The sequence below is a fragment of the Polyodon spathula genome, chromosome 59, assembly GCF_017654505.1.
Source record: "Polyodon spathula isolate WHYD16114869_AA chromosome 59, ASM1765450v1, whole genome shotgun sequence".
Taxonomy (NCBI): domain Eukaryota; kingdom Metazoa; phylum Chordata; class Actinopteri; order Acipenseriformes; family Polyodontidae; genus Polyodon; species Polyodon spathula.
The window spans coordinates 916,802-940,844 of record NC_054592.1 but is presented as its reverse complement, the minus strand read 5'-3'; the positions used below and the strand labels follow the sequence as shown (position 1 = coordinate 940,844).

General features: G+C 45.3%; 1 protein-coding gene across 1 annotated transcript; it reads right to left on the bottom strand.

Annotated features, from left to right (window-relative positions):
* Positions 1–5,717: 5,717 nt before the first annotated feature.
* On the bottom strand, positions 5,718–23,816 carry LOC121307878 (protein MTSS 1-like). Its single transcript, XM_041240188.1, has 4 exons — positions 23,731–23,816; positions 7,359–7,443; positions 6,102–6,193; positions 5,718–5,875 (listed from the first exon to the last, which is right to left on the bottom strand). The coding sequence occupies exons 1-4, from the start codon at positions 23,759–23,761 to the stop codon at positions 5,733–5,735; spliced, it is 351 nt and encodes a 116-aa protein (XP_041096122.1). The 5' UTR covers positions 23,762–23,816; the 3' UTR covers positions 5,718–5,732.
* Between the last annotated feature and the right edge of the window lie 227 nt (positions 23,817–24,043).

Genomic DNA, 24,043 nt, shown 5'->3' with positions numbered 1-24,043 from the left:
GCTCTCAGAAATGAAGCTGCCAGACTTTTTATTCCTGAAGTGTTTTTTTTTTTTTTTTTTTTTTTAAATAATGTACAGTACAAAGTCTCAGGAACACGCCCTCCCCCCCCCCCACCTCTCGCGCACTCTTGCTCTGAGAGTTTGATGCCTTGAAGCTCCTACCACTTCAATAGACCCATCGCTCAAACGTATTCACACACAGAATAGAACACTAATGAAAAGAAATTATTTAAGCAAAGAACATCTGCATCAGGCCAGCTCTTTCTGCAATCTAAGTGCAGTTTACTACAACCCCCACTGGACATTAACAATGCATTATGAAGAAGCAAAATATGACAGACCACCCCTTTTGAATGTAGTGTGAATGGACCCCTCACTGTTCTCCCAAGAAGAACGGAAACTAGCCAATTTCCAACAGCAATGCTGGCCTCAACACATCCAAATCCTTGGCTTAGTGAACACTTCCCATATGCCATGTCACAAAATCTACGATACAGAATGTATGAGAGGGATGGAAACTTATAAACTCATAGTGAAACTAGGAATGGATCAAACTGCTCTGCAATGGGAGTCTTATTTCCATCCCTGCATGGATAGAATTAAGAGGACGACTGGAATCAAACCCAGGAGCAGTCAGTGAAAGACAACGCTTGAAAAAGTAATTTCCCTCTGCTGCACAGACAGGGCAGCCCTTTATTCACGCATCCTCTCTACTTCAAAGGCTGCGATTCAGGATTGTCATTTGCCTTGGCTCTTCTGCATGCACCCTGGAAAAAGCACACAAGGAAACATCAAAACAAACAGCCTGGGAGGAACGTTCCAGACTGACCCGACGCAGGTTGCAAGGGTGCAGGCGTACTCTCTGCTTTTTTTCCAGCGAGTGCTGTAGAACTGAACCTGAAATTGATTTTCTGTATGGTTCTTTGTATGGTTTGCAAGGAGGGAAGCTGCGGACTGATGCCAAGAAAAACCATGGAGCGGATTAGTCTAGGGCATTCAGAAAATAAGGAAAAAAAAACAAAACTGATGATCCACAGACTGGGGACTTATCCCCCTCCACCCACCCACAGCAGACAGGATCGTTAACCCGCTATTAAAGTTTCATTCAAGTCGTTTTTGAAGTGCTTTCCATAGTGGTGCCGGGCACTGTGTTTCTGGAAACATCGACCAACAACTTCCACACTGCAAAGGGGTCTGTTTACATCATAATAAAAACAGCCCTACAGCAAGGCTGCTCACAAGAGTAAGCATTGTGTTTCTAGTACGAGACAATGTCATTAAACGCAAACCACTGTGCTGAATTTCACACAGCTAGCCGGTTAGCCAGTGGAACTACAGCACATGGGATTCCCTTCAGAGTGTTCAACGCCAGACTGTCTATATGCTGTGCAATTTGCAAAAGAAAATCAATTTCACAATACCACATGTAGACTATATTTATAGTCATGACAGCCAAGGGATAACCACAGGGGTAAACATACAATAGAAACCACGTCAGACAGGGCACTCCCTAGCCTGGATTTACGGAGAGACTGACAAGAACAGTGCACAGTGCTACCACGTCTCCATCACAGCCATTAGTACAGTAACCTTAACATACCAGAGACAACTTGCAAGATTCGTGCCAAACCCAGGGTTTGCAAAAGCAGCTGTAAAATGCTGTGACAGTAACCCGTCTGATGGTTTCTACCGTTGCTGTCTAAATCAGTACACTTTCAGACACTTCATGCTTGCAGCATACGCACACAGACACAAAGCTAGCATTTGACTCATTTTTCTTCTCCACCGTGTTGAGATTGCTGCCCACTATATTTTGCTTCTTTGAAGTTGTACAGAAACTGTAGCGGTGCTTCCAGAACCGTTCCATTGCCTCTGTATAGCTGATCCAGCTCCTCACACACAGAGAGCAGGGATAAAGCAGTCGGGCTTCTTTCATTAAAATTCAACAAGGAGGAAATTAGCCGGCAGCCAAAAATACATTTTTGTAACCAAATCAGAAGGGGTCACAACGAGAAACCCTCCAACTGCAGTTTATTCCTTTTTTTTTATATATATGAGTTGCTGCGTTCATCATTTCTATGGGCATTGAGGAGACTTTGAATAAATAACGACAATGAAATAAATCCTCTTGCACTGTACACTCACTACTGAATACTCACTGCACGTGGCATTTATATTTGATGTGAACGGTTCTCACAAACACTTCACAACCTGTTACTCATTAAAACTTGGTAAAACGCTAAAAGGGTTAACCTCAGCTAATAACAGTGCCACTGAACACAGCCCGATTCAAACTTACATGAACAGATCTAGCGAAATTCACGGTGTAAAACACTGCACAGCAGTGCTTAACAAACGTTTCGGCTTGAAGTCTTTTTCAATAAATCTCCTGCAACTAAATCCGCGTTCTCAACTCTGGGCCCGGCAGCAAACTGCTAATTGGTGGTCATCATCAGACTTCACTGAACCACGCCCCTCCGAGACCCTGTGTAACCTCCCAGCCTCGTCTCTAATCACTTCACTGAACCACGCCCCTCCGAGACCCTGTGTAACCTCCCAGCCTCGTCTCTAATCACTTCACTGAACCACGCCCCTCCGAGACCCTGTGTAACCTCACAGCCTCGTCTCTAATCACTTCACTGAACCACGCCCCTCCGAGACCCTGTGTAACCTCACAGCCTCGTCTCTAATCACTTCACTGAACCACGCCCCTCCGAGACCCTGTGTAACCTCACAGCCTCGTCTCTAATCACTTCACTGAACCACGCCCCTCCGAGACCCTGTGTAACCTCACAGCCTCGTCTCTAATCACTTCACTGAACCACGCCCCTCCGAGACCCTGTGTAACCTCACAGCCTCGTCTCTAATCACTTCACTGAACCACGCCCCTCCGAGACCCTGTGTAACCTCACAGCCTCGTCTCTAATCACTTTACTGAACCACGCCCCTCCGAGACCCTGTGTAACCTCACATCCTCGTCTCTAATCAGGCCAACGAGACATTGCCACTGCCCTAGATTCAATGAACCGCTCCCTCAATACCAAACACAATCAAAATGAAGCAGCCATTAGCATGCTAATGTTTCCACAGCTTTGCATTTCAACAATTGCATTAGATTATCATCATTATTATTTTAACCCTCATTAGTGTACAGCGCACAGCACTGGTTTGTTGTGGTTGTTTGTGGAGCCCCATTAACACTTGAAAGGCAATGCCTGTGGATTGATGGTGTGGCTGTGTTTCTGGGATATGTTAGCATGTCTCTCCCGGTACAACAGCAATCACAAGGTCTAAAAATAACAGCAGTGGCAGCACAGCTACAGAAGAAACTGCTTTCTCGCTTTCTATACCACAATACCAAACACAATCAAAATGAAGCAGCCATTAGCATGCTAATGTTTCCACAGCTTTGCATTTCAACAATTGCATTAGATTATCACACACACACACACAGCCCCATTAACACTTGAAAGGCAATGCCTGTGGATTGATGGTGTGGCTGTGTTTCTGGGATATGTTATATATCACAATAAAAATATATATATATATATATATATATACATATATATATAAATATATACACACACACACACACATATATATATTAGACACAGCCAAGCTCTGGGAATGCTAATTCATTTTCTCCACTGGAACCAAATCAGGGATTTCAGCTCTGAAAAAAAAAGTTATAAATTCCTAATTAAAAGGAAGGCTTCAAATACAGCAGACTGGGATGCTTCAGAATAAATCAAACTGCAACAGAAAACCTGCCTGCTGTCAATCGCAATAGCTGTAGTGCATTGCTAATGCACGGTTCTATTGAACCAGCTCACATTACACAAGATTGGAATGGCCACTCAGAAAAGTAACCTGGCATGTCTCTGGGTGACTGAACAACTGCATTACAGCAGAGTCCACTAGGTAGACAGACTGTCCTTGTCCCTGTCCCTGTCCCTCACCGAAGGCTGGCTCTGCTGGAGACAAGGTCTAATCTGTATAGTGTGGATGTGGAAACTGAAACTGGAAAACAGCAGCTGCATGGAAGGCCAACAAAGAGATAACTGTATCGGAGTCCTTGGCCAGCAGGATCCACTCATCCATAACAAACTGATCTGCTGCTCTCCAGACTCCATTAAAGATCAATTGAACCCAACCCCACTGAGCAGAACAATGCCCCTCCTCTAAACAGAAAGTACTGATTAGAGGAGAAACCTCAGAATGGAGTGTGGTAACCAGCGGTGTACCACAGGGATCAGTATTAGGTCCTCTGCTATTCCTAATCTACATTAATGATTTAGATTCTGGTATAGTAAGCAAACTTGTTAAATTTGCAGACGACACAAAAGTAGGAGGAGTGGCAAACACTGTTGCAGCAGCAAAGGTCATTCAAAATGATCTAGACAAGATTCAGAACTGGGCAGATACATGGCAAATGACATTTAATAGAGAAAAGTGTAAGGTACTGCACGCAGGAAATAAAAATGTACATTATAAATATCATATGGGAGATATTGAAATTGGAGAAGGAATCTATGAAAAAGACCTAGGAGTTTTTGTTGACTCAGAAATGTCTTCATCTAGGCAATGTGGGGAAGCTATAAAAAAGGCTAACAAGATACTCGGATACATTGTGAAAAGTGTTGAATTTAAATCAAGGGAAGTAATGTTAAAACTGTACAATGCACTTGTAAGACCTCATCTTGAATATTGTGTGCAGTTCTGGTCACCTCGCTATAAAAAAGATATTGCTGCTCTAGAAAGAGTGCAAAGAAGAGCGACCAGAATTATTCCGGGCTTAAAAGGCATGTCATATGCAGACAGGCTAAAAGAATTGAATCTGTTCAGTCTTGAACAAAGAAGACTACGTGGCGACCTAATTCAAGCATTCAAAATTCTAAAAGGTATTGACAGTGTCGACGCAAGGGACTTTTTCAGCCTGAAAAAAGAAACAAGGACCAGGGGTCACAAATGGAGTTTAGAAAAAGGGGCATTCAGAACAGAAAATAGGAGACACTTTTTTACACAGAGAATTGTGAGGGTCTGGAATCAACTCCCCAGTAATGTTGTTGAAGCTGACACCCTGGGATCCTTCAAGAAGCTGCTTGATGAGATTTTGGGATCAATAAGCTACTAACAACCAAACGAGCAAGATGGGCCGAATGGCCTCCTCTCGTTTGTAAACTTTCTTATGTTCTTATGTTCTTCAGCTCCACCCAGATCTGGGAGCCAATTAACAGAAGAAAAAAAAATAAATCCATGAATGGCGAACGCGTGGTCTTGCAATGCGGAGTCTAACGTCAGGAGTCAGGGCAGCCAGTTACTATACTGGAAAACTAGGTCTGAAGCGATGCTATGAACTGAAATCCCGATTGCTAGGTACTATCACCGACTCGCTGCCTAACAAGGCTCATTGCTAGTTTTTGTCCATTTTGAGTGAAATTTCCCACTTTAAAACTCAGACTCTCAGTGCGGATACGCTTCTGTGTTAGAATAAAAAAAGCATGTTAGGAGCTTACTATACAAACTTTTAGCAGAAAAGTAGATTGTGTGAGTGTGTGTCTGTGAGTGTGTTTGGAGTGAGTGGGGGTACAGGAGAAGCAGCCCAAATCAGCAAGACAAACAGAGCAGAAGATCAAAGCCACTGAAGTTCAGCCCCAGAACTCCAAGCAGAAGATCAGAGCCACTGAAGTTCAGCCCCAGAACTCCAAGCAGAAGATCAGAGCCACTGAAGTTCAGTCCCAGAACTCCAAGCAGAAGATCAGAGACTCTGATCCCAGAGGAGCTCTGCACACCAGCTTACCTTTCTTTACTCTCTTCTGCAGCTTGATTGTATCTGAGGATTTCTTCTTGATGTTCGCCCGAGCTTTCTTGTACTCTGAAAAGGAAACGAATGAGGAGGAGGAGATGTGAGCGAAACGCCGGCTTTCCTTTATCCCTATCTTGTTGCTTTTCTTTTCTGAAAATGAACCCAGTGCACACTTCTTAGTTAGTTAGTTATATTGTGGTCGCAATATTGTACTTTCTACAAAATGACAATTGCTTAATAAAAAAAAGAACCCCTGTCCCATCCCCCCAAACAGACCCTGGGAACGCTGGCTCACCTTTCGCATGGTCCTTGTCTAACTGGCTGGCCACCTTTTTCCACTCTTCGATTTTCAACTCCAGGGGGTTAATTAAATTGTCCGTCAGGGCACTGCAACAAAAGCACAGGAATGAAGAGAGGCTCGGTGCTGTACCTCCGCCTCCACCAGCAAGCAGATATGGACTGGAAGAAACCTGGATTAATCCTAGCTTCGCATCTCACTGGAAAGGTGGTGGGGTCAGACTGCTCCTAAACATAGTAATCTGTACATGCATATCACAAAGGGGCAGAAAGACGAAAGAAAAGGGTAAAGCAAGAAGAGATGCTCCGATTATTGTCTTTTAATATTGTAAATATCTATCTATCTCGGGAACTTTTTTCTCTAAGCTGCCAACTTCCCAATATTTCAGCACGTTAACATACTTTTGTCAAGGGAAAGTGTGTTTGAAAACAATGTATGTACATATGCACGTAAGTAGTAAGTAAATGACTTTTTTTTCAGTATTAATAACTGATGTTTAAACTGGCCAGGGTTTTGAAGAATGTATCACGTTTCAGAATATGCCTCGAATCTCCAGTTCGCGCTGTGACCTGCCTGCGTTGCTGCCATTGCCGTGTTTAAGATGCCATGCCTGCCCTGTCAGGGAACGGCCTGACCTCTAACATGGAACAGATGGGCCTCCAGTTTAAACAGGGAGCGAGCTGCTGCACTGATCCACACACAGCTCACAGCAAATGGAATTCCACTTACTCATGACGTGCAGGTTTGGAGCAGCAGAGACACACTGCAGGGGGAGAGGTGGGGGGACAGAAAGCAAGCTAGACAGAAGAGTATTCTCAAAATACACATGTAGGGCACAGAAAAGGAAGGAGTCAGGACCTGGGCCCCTGACTCTGTGGTTTCAGTTAAGCTGCCTTGTTCACTGGAATTGAATCACGCGTTGCACGTGGGGGTATTCTGTACACTGCGACTCCTGCAATACTGAGAACTGTTAACACACAGGCAGAATTGAGCCACTTCTACTGCAAATCACAACCTGTATTCCACAGGAGCTTCTCCGGCACAAGCTCCCACCTACAACACTGATTACAGCCGAAGCTGTAATTAACTGCACCGCAGCATCTCCTCTGGAGCTCAGAAAGAGAAATCAGTATGGACAAGCACCTTATCCAACAAGCAATTCCTCACAAGCCAATCTGTTAGTAAATGATGTAGGTACTATACACAGTCTGCTCTGTACGTAGGGACCCGAGGAGCTGTGGGTAAAGCTCTTACCTTGTGAACAGTTTGAGCTTGGACTCGATGCTGCGATGCCTCATACACATCCTGGTCAGGGCGGAACCAATTTCTTTAGTTGCACCTGAAACGGAGAGGAGAGAGAAACCGAGTGAGTGTCTGGCGTTTGTGATGAAGGTGCAGCAGCAGCAGCACAGCTTGGGGTAATCGCTGTGTATAATGAAGTTACACCTGATGCTTAATTAAATTACCATTATAGAAAGGCGTTCTTAGAAAAAGGAATGCAAATAGTTGTTGTTTTTGCATGGTTTTTAAAAAGCACACATTAGCTGAACTGCGGGAATAAAATTAGGAACATCTTTAACGAGCCGCTTTTTGGCTTTCATCATACAGTACTGTGCGCTGCTTAACAAATCAAAGCAGAGGAGTGAACTGAATTCGAAAGAGAGAAACAAAAGCCATTTTCATGCTAGTGTAGCAGCCGTTACAGTAAACGTCGTCGCATTAAAAGAATTGTCTGATGCAGAGTTTATTGTGCAGAACAGTGTGCGCGGGCACCTGGTCAAATATACAGTAACACACACTGGATAAATCTGCATCCTTACATGGCTCTATTGCATTCTGTAGCATAAACACCCATTCCAGGTTTTAATCAGAGTTAGCCACAGTGTATCCCGTTCAGTCCCGCGGTGCTCAACTCCACCATATTGAGTTTCCTATCTATATACCCGTTTTGTAATGCCTAGATGTTTTTTTCCCCAAAGTCACGGCAGGGCAGCCTCTCAAACTCCAGAAGGGAGTCAGTTAAACCCCCACCCCTACCATACTGAAGCACGCCTGGACTGACTAGCTCAAAGTTCTGCACACCTCTGTGCTTGAATTTATGGTTTTATTTGCTACACACTGCAATTCCAGAACGCTCAGACACTCCGTCAATAAGAATCTAATCTGTGCAGTTCAATCCAGAGAAGGGAGCAGAGCACCCTGCCCTGTGACAGAACCTCGCCCTGGGAACCCAATAAAAGGTTGCTGTAACCACCTTGTCATAAAACAGTTTCCTACTGTGAGAATGTCCGGGCTGACAGGGGGAGCGTTTATACTCACTGCAACAAAGGGCTTTCAAAAGAAATAGACCTGAGCTGCAATGAGTTCTCTTTTGTTTCGTTTTCAGCTCTATGAACAAAGTCCAGTTGTACTGTACACTGTGTCTGTGTTCACACAGCCTCACAGGTATGCTGCAAACACCACGTCGGGATGGGACAGCTCCAGCACAGAGGACCTTGAAATGATGAAACAGTGTGTGGTGGTGACATTGCTACAGAGATCCCAGCAGCAATGCAACAACAATGAATAATTAGCACCTTGATCAGTACTGTACATGCCCCAGAAGAAACTTGCAAGCACTGCACAGTGCTGCCAGCTATGTGATTAGTCCCCTTGCATCGTGCTGCAGTTTAAACATATTAGAGATCCACACTAACAGTACAGGAGATTCATTCAAGCAGGCACAAGGCACTGCACTGGAATGCACTGCATCTAAGACACATGCAGCAATTAGAACAGCAGCAATTGTACACTCTGCTCCAGCACACAGTTACAGTGCAGGAGTAGAATATGCATCCAGCCATCTCAAGTCTTTACTTAAAGCATCAACTGTTGCTCTCCAAGGTTTCCTACGCTACAAAACACAAAGCTCTCGTTAGTCAAGGACAGACTCTCGTTACGTCTGCATCACCTGCCAGTAGATACAGCAGCTGATTGAATTGCTTCAGTGAGATGGGCTAATGTAAACGACCCCAGTCTCCCGGATGGGCAATGCAGTATGGAAGGAGCGTGTTGCTCGCACAAGGATTGCTGGATTACTGGAAACAGGAAGAGAATACCCGCGGGATGCTCCTGCATGGCTCTCCTGTACTTTTCCTTGCGTTGGTGGATGTCGCAGGCAAAATGCACTCCAATACCAACGGCTTCCAAAAGACTGATTTAATCTGCGCAGCCGAACAGGAATCCCTGGGTTCCAAAGTACAGGGCATGCCGGGACTAAAGCCATCGTCCTCAGTGTCGTTCACCCAGAACAAACGCTCCTGAAACACATCCACCAGAGCCCCAGGGAGCAGGCTGCAGCTGGGCTAACACACGCCAGCCACAAGTGGCTCCTGAGCCCAGCTAATACAGACCTGTCAGTGAGGGGATCGGTTTGAACCTGGGCTTAACAGGGGCATGGATTTATACCAAGAGCTTAAAAAAAAAAAAACACCTTAGAGGAGCTGCAAGAGTAAAAAGCTGAAATTCTATAGATTGTTGAGCAGTCCTGGCAAAGGGTTAGATAAGCAAGCATCAGTCTCCTCTCCCTCCCTCCCTCCCTCCCTCCCAAACTCCAAACACAGACATTTCATTAAGTGTCTTGGGTTTTGGGGTCACAAGTCACATCCTGACCGAAGCTGGTCTCCACCAGTTTTCGAATTCACTAATAGAAAGTGTTTTATATGAGGCAGTGTCCTAATCCAGCAGAACAGCTGGATCGCTTTATACAACGTTTAGGTGATCAGAGAGCCAAGCAGCTGTTTAGTATTGCAAATGAAACGAGAATTGTTTTTTAATTGGGGCTGCAATTCATTTTAGTGAAGTCGTTCCAGATAATATAATATGCAGCACGTACCGAATAGGCAGCGAATGCACTAGAATAGGAATGAAAGGATTAAACATTTCACTGATGCACCAAACCAGCTAAGAGGATACGACACCCCAGGGATTCGGATATATTCCAGCACTTCCAGAAAAATCTGCCCTCCAGGAACAAATACCAATAAGGATCAGGATGCATTTACTCTTCAAGCACCAGGCAGATTTCCAGAGGTGTTTTTTTTTTTTTTTTTTTTTTTTAAAAAACAAATGCTTCTCCCCACACAGGAAAAGCAGAAATAAAGAAACCGAAATCCTCCCGAAATCCAGGATGAAACTGGGAGTGCTCTTCAAAAGAGCTGCCACCTAAAACAAACCATTTTCTGAGCAGCAAAATTCTAGAACAAATGCATTTCTGCCGGGGAGCAAGCAAGCACCCTATTGATCTCTCTTCGTGTCACTCGGATCGAAAGGTCAAAATGAAGAAAGGTTTTAACCACGTTTTAATCAGCAAGTAATAAACTCAGCTGTTCTGTGTGGTAGAGAAACCCAGGTTGGTTTTAACCCCAGTTGCATATTCTAACTCAACACTTCTCAGCAGTAGTGGAGACGACGAGAGTTACAGCAGCTGCCACACAGGAAGTGTGACAATAACTACCACTCCTCGTCTCTCTGGGGCAGGAGCTTTGAAACAGAAACACAAGCCTGCGGTTGTTTTCTGAATCCCTGTGGTGAAAACCACGAAACCCCGCCATGTCTTCTTTACTCAAGTCCTGGATGTGTAGACATCCCCCTGGTGATGTTTACTGTACTGTTACTGTGGTCTCTATGGCAACCAGCTGGCTCCTCCTGCGGAACAAAGCATCAGGTGTTCCACCCTCTGTGTCAAGAATGACTGATACACACAAACACAAACAGAGACACTGCACTGTATACTGGGGCTGCTTTTAGAAAGGACACACCCCGAGTTAGACAAACACATCAATTATTTTAGGTGCACAAGCACAGGAAGAATAATGAAGCTATCGCTCCATCAGCATGTTGAATGAGCGACTCCCTTCTCCGCTGTGCAATATATCACAGCTCAGAGCTGGAGGAAATGACCTCAACAGGTGTGCCTTATCAATAGGAGCGAGGTTCCTCCACCTGGGGTGAAACGAATGGACGATCCGCAACCAAGAGGCACTCGTGATTTCATGAGTCACCCTTTCAGTCCTGAATTCTTTGTTGGGCGGAAGAATGCAAAATTTAATTATAGAACTCAAAATGGAACGCCATTACTAAATATACAAGAGAACAGGACAGAAAAATGAAATGTGTAGAGTAATGGGGTATAGAGATATATATATATATATATATATATTAATATATAATTATTTGATCTGTTCAGACTGGACCTAGCAGTCCTGTGAGGTTCCAGCGGGATTGCCTATGGAATACGTTCACAAGATGAGGCCTCACGACTGAAAAGGTCAGAGCTGAATAAAAAGATGAACCCTTTATCAAAAGGTTTTGTTTTTTTTACTGCCCCTACGAGTTGATCTCAAGCCTGATTTTTTTTTATTATTTTTTTTTTTGATGAAGAAACGCAGGTGCTTGTCTTAATGCTGTCGGTGAAGTCATATCCTTTTCCTTTGTTTCTTGATGGTTTCCATTCGTGGATGTGTTTGTTTGTTTATATAAAACTTCCTGCCTCACATCCTCTCTCTAATTAAGCACATTTAAAAACACTGCTTCTGCTGCCCAACATTTTTACTTTCAAATTAAAAAAAAAAAAAAAAACCTATGCAACACAGCACAGCAGGCGTGTGAAGAGATCTACCAAGCTGCTGTTGACCAGGTCAGCCCTAGCTTCACACATTGCAAGCCATTCCACCTGGACAGCCTGAAGACCACGAGACACAGGGCTGACTTACACGCTGGGAGCAGGAATGACTGCAGTGCGTTACGGTGCTGTTCATACAGCACAGCAGAAGCACTGAATTGTACAGTCAGCCACCTGATCTTTGGGAGAGGAGCGGTTATCATATTGTAACTGTCGGGATTTCAGAAAGGACAGTGATTACCAGAAGTCACATCTGTTGTGCAATGGTCTGGGTGTAGGGCTCTAGAAGTACTATTGCCACATTCCTGAAGTCTGATTCAGCACATTGCTCTGCATGTGATTGGACACAGGGACACACCTTACTGGCAAATAGTGGGTGTTCCCAGTGGAAGGTTAGTGAGGGGGCGGAGAGTGACTGGCTGACTCTTCTAATTAGTGCGGAGACATTTATCCAAACAAAAACGTACGTTTGTTCTTGTACAAGCGCTTCTGAAAGCATGTGTACAAACAAAAGAACTCAAACAGACATTTAATACAGGAGCTCAAGTGTTCTTTAAAAAGCAAAGCCCAGACTCGGATCAGAACATGTGCTGTGGACAATGACTGAGCACTGCTGAGCTCCCCACACAGGTGAAACCACTTACTACGATTCAGTTTCCAATCTCGAGCAATGCTTTTATTACTCAGGACTGCTGGGTGAGCTAGACAGAGCAGCACTGCCTGCATACTGTATAGTCACTTTGTACTCAGGGGTGTCGCTGAGATTCAAGTAGGAGCCACTCCAGATTTTACAGAAGCTCTGAGGTTTACTCTTGGGTCAGATGGTCCCGATTTAGTTCATAGAACCGCCTGGAACGGCCCAAAAACTTTTATACAATGAGTTTAATTTGTACCCAGGCTTATGTTTGAGATCTTTTCAATAGAAATGAAAGAGATAACCTGCAAACTGCACTGGGCTTTACAAGGCAGGAAAAGAGCTGCAGCACACAGGTTGTTAGGCTGCCATACCTCGCTGCTGGCCGCTTTGAAACCACAGCTAGCATGCCTTATTTGCAATAAATTTACTTGGCTACTAATAGCAACTGGTGAAGGTTATTTAAATATATGAAACAGCGAAGCTTGTTCTCAGCTGACAGAAGATGACTGCAATACCTCTACAGGCATGCAAAAAACAAGAACTCTAACAGTCGATCCAAGAAGATGCAATAAAATCCACAGTACGTTACGGCTAATTAGAAACGATCCACACGTGCAGGTTACCAATTAAAAGAACAATTTGAAAGAACAAAACGATCAAAATGTTGTAACCTTGTTATTCTGTCGAGAGGGAGGGGGGTCTTTTCTTTCATCCTATTGGTGCTTCCAGCTTCCCTGTTGCCACTGTAGAAGGATGGGTGATTTTACATTCGCTTCTGATCTTCCCAGATGAACAAACCCAACAAAAGAAAAAAGGGGATAACCTTGGGATCCAGGGTCCCCCTGTGCTGCATGCGCACCCCTGCCCAAGAGTGGCAGGGAGAACAAGTCAGCCCCTCTCCCCCCGCCGCCCCGCACAGATTGACCTCTGTTTCATGTCATTAATCCAAATTGAGCTGCAGAGCCACCAGTGAATTCAGTCTTCCAGTGTCTAGGAACAGTGTATCTGAGTGGGCTTGAAGACTTGGGGACTCAGATTGCATGCAGACTATCATTAGGAAGAGCAGCCGTTTGCAGGGCAATATTGGACGATGTTCGCTTCCTCTGCATGCTGCTTGGAGACATTGTTCTAGCGATGCTTTCATGGTCGCCATCCCCCCCCCCCCCACCTAACATTAATTATTAACTCCCCCACAGACAATATAACCCCTGAAAGGTTCCACTGCACAATTCCAGCCTTGGGAAACACTAGCCCATACTCTCTCCCATACTAGCTCATACAGCAGCAGCAGCAGCTAGCTCATACAGCAAGGTATTCTTAGGTAATATTCTAGCATGTGTTTGCTTCCCATTTTTCTTTAACAAAACAAGGTCTAAACAGAACAGAATGCACCAACAGTGCGCTTCTCTGTTTAGGTTCTCTATCGCACAACCGTCGCAGTGCTTTCAAACTTAACAAAACAGAACTCTCTCCATGGTGTGCCCAGTCACATGCAGGATCAGAGAGAATCTCAAACATATTGTACGCAGAGCGTCAGGGCTTATCTGAACACAACGCATTGTAGCGGTGCAGCTACCGACAGAGAGAGCCCAACCTCTCAGCAACGTACTGTGAAAGTGGATGAACATTCAAGTCAGGCCAATCACGGCACAGCAGAGCCAAACAAGCAAAACACTAGACTGGAATACAGCCTTGAGGTTAAATAACTGACTGGGAATGCCTTGCTTTAATCCTAGGAACGGTTTGCCTGGAAAAAGCCCACAGCGTGGCGAGTGCCGCTGGTTTTTAAGGCTACAGCAGTGTTCGTGCACACAGGAGGCATGTTGAACATTTAGCAAGGGCTGCACTCAAGGCTCATATCCGGGAAACAGAATAAGGTTTTGTTTGGGGATAAACTTCCTTTCATACCGGCTTCACTATTTATAGTGTCAGTGTAGCGGTTTGTTCCAGGCATCACACCACCCAACCGAGGAGCCTCTCACTGCACAACTCTGACTGTCACAGCCGTTTCACCCATTGCAGTGGATAGGTGTAAAAATCCTCACCCTAATTCACACAAAGACCAGTCTGAGTTCCTGCCCTGAGGTCAAAGTCCTGTGCTAATCTACTGAGCTTTCCTGAGCGTCAACCTGAAAGGAAGACTGTCTCTGGGCTGACAGGATCGCTTCCTCTTCCCTATCCAACGCCACTCCCTTCACAAAGGCACACGCTTAGTGCCGCCGTTACTGTGATCTGGCAGCCATTCCAAAGCCCTTTACTCCAGAGAGTAACTTACCCAAAGGAGAGAGTCTCCTGTTAGTTACACAGCTAGAAAGAAACACTGGAGGTTTTTAAATTTAGTCAGTTTGGTTGTGTATTTCCGATTCACTAACTTGAACTAGTGTTTTTAACAAAAATAAATAAATAAATAAAATTAAAAAGTTACACTTTTTGGGGTGTAAAAAGCTTTAGAAATCCTCCCCTTTGCCACACATGGGAGCACCCCCTTACACCAGGAGCAGAACTGCGCTCAATTTCATACCCAGGTAACTGCACTAGCACTATCTGTAGAGGCAGGGCACACAGCTACTGATACAGCAGGGCAGATCCAGCAGGCAGAGCCCTGGCTGCAGCTTCTCCCCTGGCCAGAAACCTGGGCGACACGCCTGGCTGGCTGGCTGGGGATTGCAACATTTGGCTAAGCTGCACAGAACTGGCGCGCAAATCAAAATGGGTGCATTGTTACCCAGTGCTGCAGCCAGACAGAACAACCATTCACAGGACAAGCAGCCATTTCACAGTAAAGGTACTGTGTTGTTCTGGAGAGAAACAGAACCCCCTTCGCTGCATCTGCTGGCAACACACAATGAACGTTTGGTCAAGATTCAGGTGGAAAAAACAGTGGAAACGTTAGTCATTGAATTTCAGTTCCTCTTCCTATTTCTGCTATAGAGTGTAGAACAGTTACGCATTGATTTAAATCAGATCTGTGCAAACGAATGCCCAGAATCCTTTAACCTGCACTGGAAGCTGTGTTTAGCGGCTCTACCTTTCTGAAGAGACAGGGCAGTACTGTAGATAGAAAAGGCATTCTTTTCTGCCCATGGCTGTTCCTTGTACAGTGGCAGAGAGTGTTTGTAGGGGAAGAACCCGCTTGGTTTACTCTCTCCCTCATGCAGAGTTTGTTTAAATGCCTACAGAATGCACAGGAGTCCACACAAGCAGACCTACAATGCACAAAGCTGAACACTGAAACACTCTGTTAAGGTCTAGTAAGCAGGGGGTGGTTGCCATTAGAGTGTGCAATCCCAGTGTTGGAGAGCCCACCCCCACCCCAGGTCTAACTGGGAAAACGAAATGCACTCCAAGCTCTGGAGGTCTATTGCTCTCCCTAGAGTTAGGAAGCTTGTACCTCTCGTGATCCTGACAAGGCCCGGCAGGCCTTGTCTCAAGTTCCCCTAACAATCCTGGCTCCTGTTTCACCTGGCGCGCTACTCAGACTCTCATACTGTAGTCTGACATGCACACATACAAGCAGTCTAACTACTGGCTGTTCAAAGTCTCTGAGCCTGCCTGTGTGTGCGTGCGTGCGTGCGTGCGTGCGTGCGTGTTTGTGTATAGAGGTATATACTCTCTGCTCTTGGGTAAAACCTTTCGTCAGAAGTACGTGAGGACAAGGCTAGAGAATGTGATAAACACATGGAATATAAACACATAAACAGCCCCAGTGGAGACCAGACTGCTTTCACAGCTGGGCTGGGTGCGTCCCCATGCAGGGGCCAGGTGGCCTTGCCTGAGGGTCACACGCAGACATTCAGTGGCCAGGGCAAGGCTTCGGGACTCTTGCATTCCATGCACTACCACTGTATTGCCACTAATCACTGCACTGAACCTCGTTATAAAATAACATTCACAAAGAAAAACGTAAGCATAATAATACAGTGTGAAAATTGCGTGTGCTGTCCTTGTTACTTACTGTATGCATAAGATCGACGCTGCTGTTAACTCCTGTAAAGGAGCACACCGGGGAGCCCTATCAAACCTGCGGCCGTTTTCAACGTGTAAAAGACAGGTCACGGAAACGCATGAGCCTTCACAAGACCGTGGGAAAATAAAACTGCAACGGCTGTTTACAGCACAGTGCAAGCATGTGAACAAAGCCACAGCTCAGCCGCAAGTGTGTAATTAAATCAACAATTCCTGTACTGAGGAAGAGCAGAGGCGTGAGGAGGAGCAGTGCGGTGCCAGGAGACGACACACACACACACACAATATGAGGAAGTCCTTCACCTCCTTCAGGCATGCTTTCGGTTAGTAAGATTCATTCGCAAACAAAGATCAAGCCCGACTTCCAAGCTTCTCGAACATATAAACACAGCCCACGGCATCAATCCACAAATAAAGAAATTGGGATCGACCCCCCAAGCGCTTCAGTGAAAAGCTTCCTCTGCTATTTACTGTCAAATCATCCACCTGGCTGGAAGCAATTGTTTTCTGGGTATTTACTGTACAATACAATACAGGGACACCCCTGGTCGAGGGGGGGGGGGGGGGGGGGGGCCTGGCCTTTCTGCTGAATGAGGCGCTAATTGCCCGGACAATGAGATCCCCACCGCTAGGACGCAAACACCCAAACAGCACAGCAAAGCCAGCTTCCTGCTGCAGGATGTTTTGAATCCACTGGCGTCGTGTTTCAGACTGGAGGGGCCAGAGAGCCTCACACTGCTGTCGCTTAGCTGTGATTGCAGGTTCCGCTCAGCGACACAGTCCTGGAATCAAACAGCATCACTGTGCCCTAAATCAATGAGCTGATGACACTCGCTCCTTAACACCTGGGAGATAGACATGAGATCACAAACACCTGGGAGAGAGAGAGACATGAGACCAGAAACACCTGGGAGAGAGTCATGGGATCACAAACACCTGGGAGAGAGAGACATGAGACCAGAAACACCTGGGAGAGAGTCATGGGATCAGAAACACCTGGGAGAGAGAGACATGAGATCAGAAACACCTGGGAGAGAGAGACATGAGATCATACTGTGCTGGCCTTCACCGATTACTGTCTGAACCTGTGGCTTTGCAATGAGATGAACCATCGATTGCACAGGTTTTTATAAAGCACACAAAATAATGTAGATACAATACCTAATCTGCTCAATTCATTTCAATGCTCAGGTGGCTGTTAGAAGTTGGGTATAAGTCCAATTTAAATGTATTCATTTAAACAAGGCTAGAACCTTTGAGCTATACATCTCATTTACAGGGAGATCCTGGCAAGAAATAACATTTAAAAAAAATCAATGTTATGAGTTTGGCATTTAAAACTGTTCTTTCTTTGGGACAATTTACTAAGAACAATCTCGAAATAATTCACTACAGTATGACAGCCAGCCAGAAAAAAAACACCAAAAAACAGGTCAGCAAATTGCTGCTGGAGAACAAGCCAAGGGCACTGGAGAAGCCACAGTGTGCTTGCAAACAGAAATCCTTCAGGGAGAAACACACCACTGAGCTGCTTCAGGTAAATCACCTGCCAGGCTGGGCTTACTGATGAAACCACATGCATTGCAGAAACTGGGACAACAGTTTCAAGTTCACCGAACAGTTCTAAGGTTTAGACAGCACGTAACAAATAAATGATGTTTTCACAGTCCATTCACTTATCAGCCATGTCATACCAATTAATAGAGTGAATATGTGGCTTTTGTTCCTAATACTTTGAATGGATTTATACAGACCCGTTCAGAACTCACGTGTTCCAGGATTACTTCTGATGCAATTCAAACTGCTGCTGACAGCTGGCTCAGGGTGAAGAAACAGCCAGATAGTGTCTTTACAGATAAACGATTCCCAGTAACACTTACACCCTTGAACCCTGGCTTTGAAATCCCCAAATTCGAAAAGTAGGCATTACCCAGGCCTCTGTGTGTGTGTGTGTGTGTGTGTGTGAGCGAGTTGCGAGGGAACAGCAATGCCAGTCTCTCTGATTTAAAGCAACCACATTCTCCAGTTTGTAACCTTGGCTACCACATGATCATTTACTTATCTATTTATTTTTAACAGGAAGCACCCACAAGCTGCAGGGTAGTGAACAGCCACCGAGATTTCCATGGCAACCAACTGCACAGAAAATAACAATGACAAAACAGAAAGAATGCAAAAGCTTTCTGTCTAACCCAGTTCATTACTCATCGGAGAGCCGCAGAGCAAAAACTCGTGTGAAGAATCCATCCATTCAGAGTCGGCACCACGTTACAATCCACAGTCCACTTGTCTCTGGCACTCCAAGTGCTCAATTCAAACAGATTACCTTGTCACATTCGGACAGGGCAAGCTTGAAAACTCAATATGACTATTTATTCACACCAAATACCCAGCCCCCATTACAATTCTAAACCTCACTGATCATCTCAGCCCATCAGCTTTCCAAACGGGCCTGGCATCACCCCATGGTCCTCTAGAGAACCGCAATATCCTGCTCAGCTGTCATTACCGGAGGAGAACTGACCTGGTCTTTCACTGGCATTCAGTGGAGGACACCTACCTGTCGCGGTGGTCAATTATCAAACAATTAATGACCCCAGCGTCAGAACATCATGCTGAATTACAATGACTCACATCTTTAAGGGCTCACACACACACAGTTTGGTGAACCAGCTGCAGCCTCGGGATTTCCACCACAGGATCATCACCCTGAGCTTTCCCACATCCTACTGCATAAGACATGAACTCATCTTTACCTTCACCCTCGGGCTGAAGCAGTGGGGAGTGCCAGGGTGCGCAGAGAGAGAGGGGGAGGGAGAAGGAGAGGGAGCTCACTCGCACACGGTCTGGGCACATAGGGAGATCCCGGCACACAAACACAATCAACAAACACAATTCAATCTGAGCAACGAACTGGAGCATTGAGCTCTTGAAATTCTTCAGGGTGACTAACTCGCTTCACAAAAATGAAATCAATGTTTTTACTGCAATGAAAATCCACTTGAGATTGTTGAGAAGTCTCAAAGCCTGGTCTATTAAAACTTTTAAAAAGTTTGTATTTACATGAGGGAAGTTCCTGCAACAGTCAAAGAAGCTTTCCCCTTAAAAAAAAAAAAAAAAAAAGGGGGGGGCCTGCATCTACAATTGTGTGTCTGGCAGTGCAGGAATACACCCTCCACCGTGCCAGCGATCCTCTGACCGCTTCATTGCCTCGGAATCCAATTAGATAGGCTGGAGCCCCTTTCCACTGTCCACCTGGGATTCTCAAGCCAGGGCGTTGAAGCATTCCTCCAGCATTCAAACAATTTGAGGAGCGCACTAAAGAAATGAGAACAGCCGACAGCATGGAACACTGCAGCACCGACGTGTGCAGAAACGATCATGCCCTCAATCTTCAGACAAAAACCGGCGTTTCAACCTTTGACGTGCTCCTCTGCCTCTTCCTCTCCAGTCTGACAGCCCTTTGTTTATCCACTCAGGAGCTGCAAATTCCCAACTGCAGAGACACCTCAGCCCTGAACTCGGGCAAAACCAGCACACCAACAAACCCAAAAGCACCAACGTAACCACACACTGAGCTCCTACTACAGGCCAGCCTCTCTCGAAGAGTCAGCATTCGACCATCACATCATCCACTCCGGTTCCCTCTCAGCAGGGGGGGGGGTCACAAAATTTGCAGAGTGCACATGTAACATGATCATCTCGCAGACGCTCTGCAAGAACACCAGCAAATGCAGAAGGCTCTGCTCCAGCATACAAAACAGGAAGAACAAACCTGCAAGCACTAACAGAGAAGCACACCTTTAACAAGGGGTAATGTTTCCCTGAAGAATGTCAGACTGCTCCAAGGAGCTCAGAGTGAGTGTGCAAGAGAGGGGGTGGGGGTGGGGCTGGTCTGCAAACAGACAATATGGCAGGGCAGCTTGAAAGAACCTTGTACATCCAGGACAACCCTCAGGCTGCGCAGACTCCCTTTTCAATGACATCTTGTATTAATAATGCAGGACGAGATCTTCAGAGGATGACTTCATGCAGCCCAGAGCACCAAAACCAGCTCTGAATCATGCAGAAGCTTGCTGTTCTTGTGGAGACAGGAGGCACAGTACAGCTTTGCAAAGAAAACAAAAACACATCTCTTCTTCAGGTAACTACTGGATTATCAAGCTGGTAAAATCGGATAAAAAGCACAGTCTGTAAGCGTCTCCTCTTCCCGAGATCATGTTCAATGTCACGCTCAGACTGAGTCATTGGCTTTGTCTGCATGAAAACTACAACAGCAGCACCAACGCTAAGAGTCAAATTAATGCTTAAGAAAGTTTGGGATTGCTGTAAATAAACTTAGCCATGTTCGTTATTTAAAACACGAACCACTCTAAGATAAAACACGTCAAGAAAATAAATATTTGGATTCCTATTTGAGAGTATGAAATGATGTAAAAACCACCAGTGACAGTTCTAGAGACTCACAGCTAGATTTACTGAATGACCTGGCTGATGACCTGTGGAAACAAGCCCCACGGCAGACAAGAGTCATGTGGCCATGCCGTGGTTCCCCACTGCAGGTGGCCTCACTGTTTGCAAGCTGTCCGGAGACTCTTCACAATGATGTCACTTCCACAGGTCAGCTGCAGACACACAGTGTGCCCGTCTGTGCAGGGTAACCACAAGAATGACGTCATTTCTTCCTCTGATTAGGGGAAAGGGGGGGTGGAAGAAGCATTTTCCACTTGAAAAAAAAATCCTCAAAACGTCCAACACCACAGATGGCGCGTCAGTGCTGGCATTCAAACCCAGATCAGCAGGCTCCCTTTCACATCTCATCTCGGAGCTCTAGATGCTCCACCTCCAAGATTACGAAGCAGGGGAGCGCGAGGAGCTCCCAGATCTCTAGGTATCATCAGCATTACGATACGAGACAGCTGACTAGTGACAACCTCAGTCGGTCCAGATATCCCACCACGTAATGACAAGCGTCTGTTCCGGGGGGGGGGAGCGGGGGGGGAAGTTATTTGTTTTGCAGCTGCACATCTCCTGACAGGTGTCGCACGAGATTTTCAATAATAAAAAAATTTAAATAAACTCCTGAATGACATTTAGTTTTTTTTCACACCAGTCAGTCACCACCTAAGACTAGTCTGAACTAGTAGCATTTTGAGGAGAATTTCTGCATGCGCGTGCACACAAAAACACACTCTGCAACCACAGAATTATAGCATGAGCATCCTGCCAGGTGTGAGCATGCGATGGCAGCGATCTGATTGGGTGCCTGGTCCTGGGTTCTGGAATCTTCACGGCAGAGAGCGCTGAAGGTAGTAAGAACCCCTTTGTGTAAAGCGGGCGTGGCACGATGCTAGATTATGAATGGAAAAGCACATTAAAAAACGAATGATAAAAAACACACAATTTAAAAGGTTCAACAATAATAATCAGCGTCTGCTGGCGGGGGTACGAGATCAAAAGGAACACACACAGTCTTCCGAGACTGTTTTTTATAATGACTGTTCAGCATCAGTGAGCTATACTCCTTCACAGAATGCTTGGGTAACGAACAGCAATTACAGAAAACGAAAACCATTTTGGAAACCATTACATTTTCCCTGCACTGTAATTCCCCACCAATGCTAATGACATCTTAGCCAGCAACTTTAAAAAAGTTACTTAATTCAGCTATTAAAAGCTTCAAAACTGCATTTCTTATCTAGTTTAACAGGACACACTGTACAGCACCAAAAGGGAGATTAAAACCACACTTGCGCACTCTGGACTGTGGATATGAAATATTAATAAACAAGTTGTTCAACATAAAGAAACCCATATGGCTGGTTTCACAGACCTTGGGTGCTCTACTCTCAGGCTACCTGACCTCAAGTTGCATTAGGCGGTCCAAGATTAGAGCTAATCAGACAACTGTTTAATAGAATTCAGGAGTGAGATCTTCCTGTGTTGTGTGCAGCGTGTTTGACTGTAGGGAGGCTGTACAGCACAGTGTGCAGAGAAAGTGCTTCAGAGTCTGTGGAAGAGAGACACCCAACATGAAATCATACAGCATGAAAGCAGCCGCTCGCTGCCATCTTACAACAAAGTGGATGAATATAGACTGTGAAAAATCAATGCGGTGTGCTGCTGCTGAATCTTAGATCAGAGAGAGAGAGAGAGAGAGAGAGAGAGAGAGAGGACGAAGCTACTGGTACAAATAGAACTCAAAGGAGACCCGACTCTCAAGAGTTCTGGATGACGTGAGTAATGAAAGGGTCCCACACCTAAAGATGGTCAAATTAGAAACGATCCATAAATCTAATCCCCTGGGCCGTCCCCCCATAGGGGAAGAACCAGGAATAAGATGAATGAATAAATAGGCTCCCCTGGGATGTATAAATGAACCCGTCTGGAGCTCATTCATTTTCTCATTCTAACAACACTTACACGTCCATCTGCCTAAACTCTTACATAGGATATTAAAATGCACATAATCACACAAATACCAAAGTGTAAAAGAGCTTTCAATTAGCTTTTCTAATTATTATTATGAAATCCTCAAAGCTCCTGGCTGTGCGCCGAGCGGTTTACTGCATTCTAAGGTTACCCTGTCTGAGAAGCGCTGGAACAGAGGCTGCTTGCAGCAACCTGATCAGGTGATACAGCAGAAGAGCTGTACCAGTGCTAGGCTACAATGGGAAATATTTACATATCCTGAAATAACATGCAGAGCCAGCAAAGAACCCCAAAAGCTCTCAGAACAATCAAAGCAGGACCAGTACTAATGTTAATAAAGCCAATAAGACAAGTGGATTTTTAAAACCCCCTGGTTTGCATTCCTTTAAGAATCTCATAATTCCCTGTGCTTTCCTCCCCCGAGTCGTGGAATCGCGGTGGGAACCAGACAGTAAATAAGTGTGTGCAACATCACAGCGCTTGTTCACACGCAGACGCGCGGTCGGAATCCGAGCGTGCCCTTGTGAAATCAGACTGGAGGGATGGATTCAACTTCACTGATTCTGACACCCCTGCATTACAGTGAGAGAGCAAGCAAACCTAGTTATCTGCAGGGAAGAGGTAGGCAGAACAAGAAGTAAGAGGAGAGGAGAGCTCTAGCAAGCACAGCTATCTGCAGGGAAGAGAAGGCAGAATGAGAAGAGGAGAAGGGAGCTCTAGCAAGCACAGCTATCTGCAGGGAAGAGAAGGCAGAATGAGAAGAGGAGAAGGGAGCTCTAGCAAGCACAGCTATCTGCAGGGAAGAGAAGGCAGAATGAGAAGAGGAGAAGGGAGCTCTAGCAAGCACAGCTATCTGCAGGGAAGAGAAGGCAGAATGAGAAGAGGAGAGCTCTTGGCTCAGCTTAGTGCCAGCACTACAGGATACAGACCGAAGTGAAAGAATCTCAGATCAGGTTCCATTCGCTTTAGGCACTTCACTGTTTCTTTATTAGCAGCACAGTTTGCTAATGAAAAAAAACAAAATAAACAAAATTGCAAAAATGACTCGGCACCCGCAGCAAGGACATTTTTAATACCAGTTCAGCAAAGCAAGCCACCTGCACATTCCACAGAAAGGGATTTAAGATTCAAGTGCAGGCGGGAAGGCATCAATAACCATTCTTTCAGAGCATCTTAAAATTTGAAAGGTTGTCGTTTCTCTCTCAGGAAAAAATTAAATATAATAATTAGGTGCAAATTCTT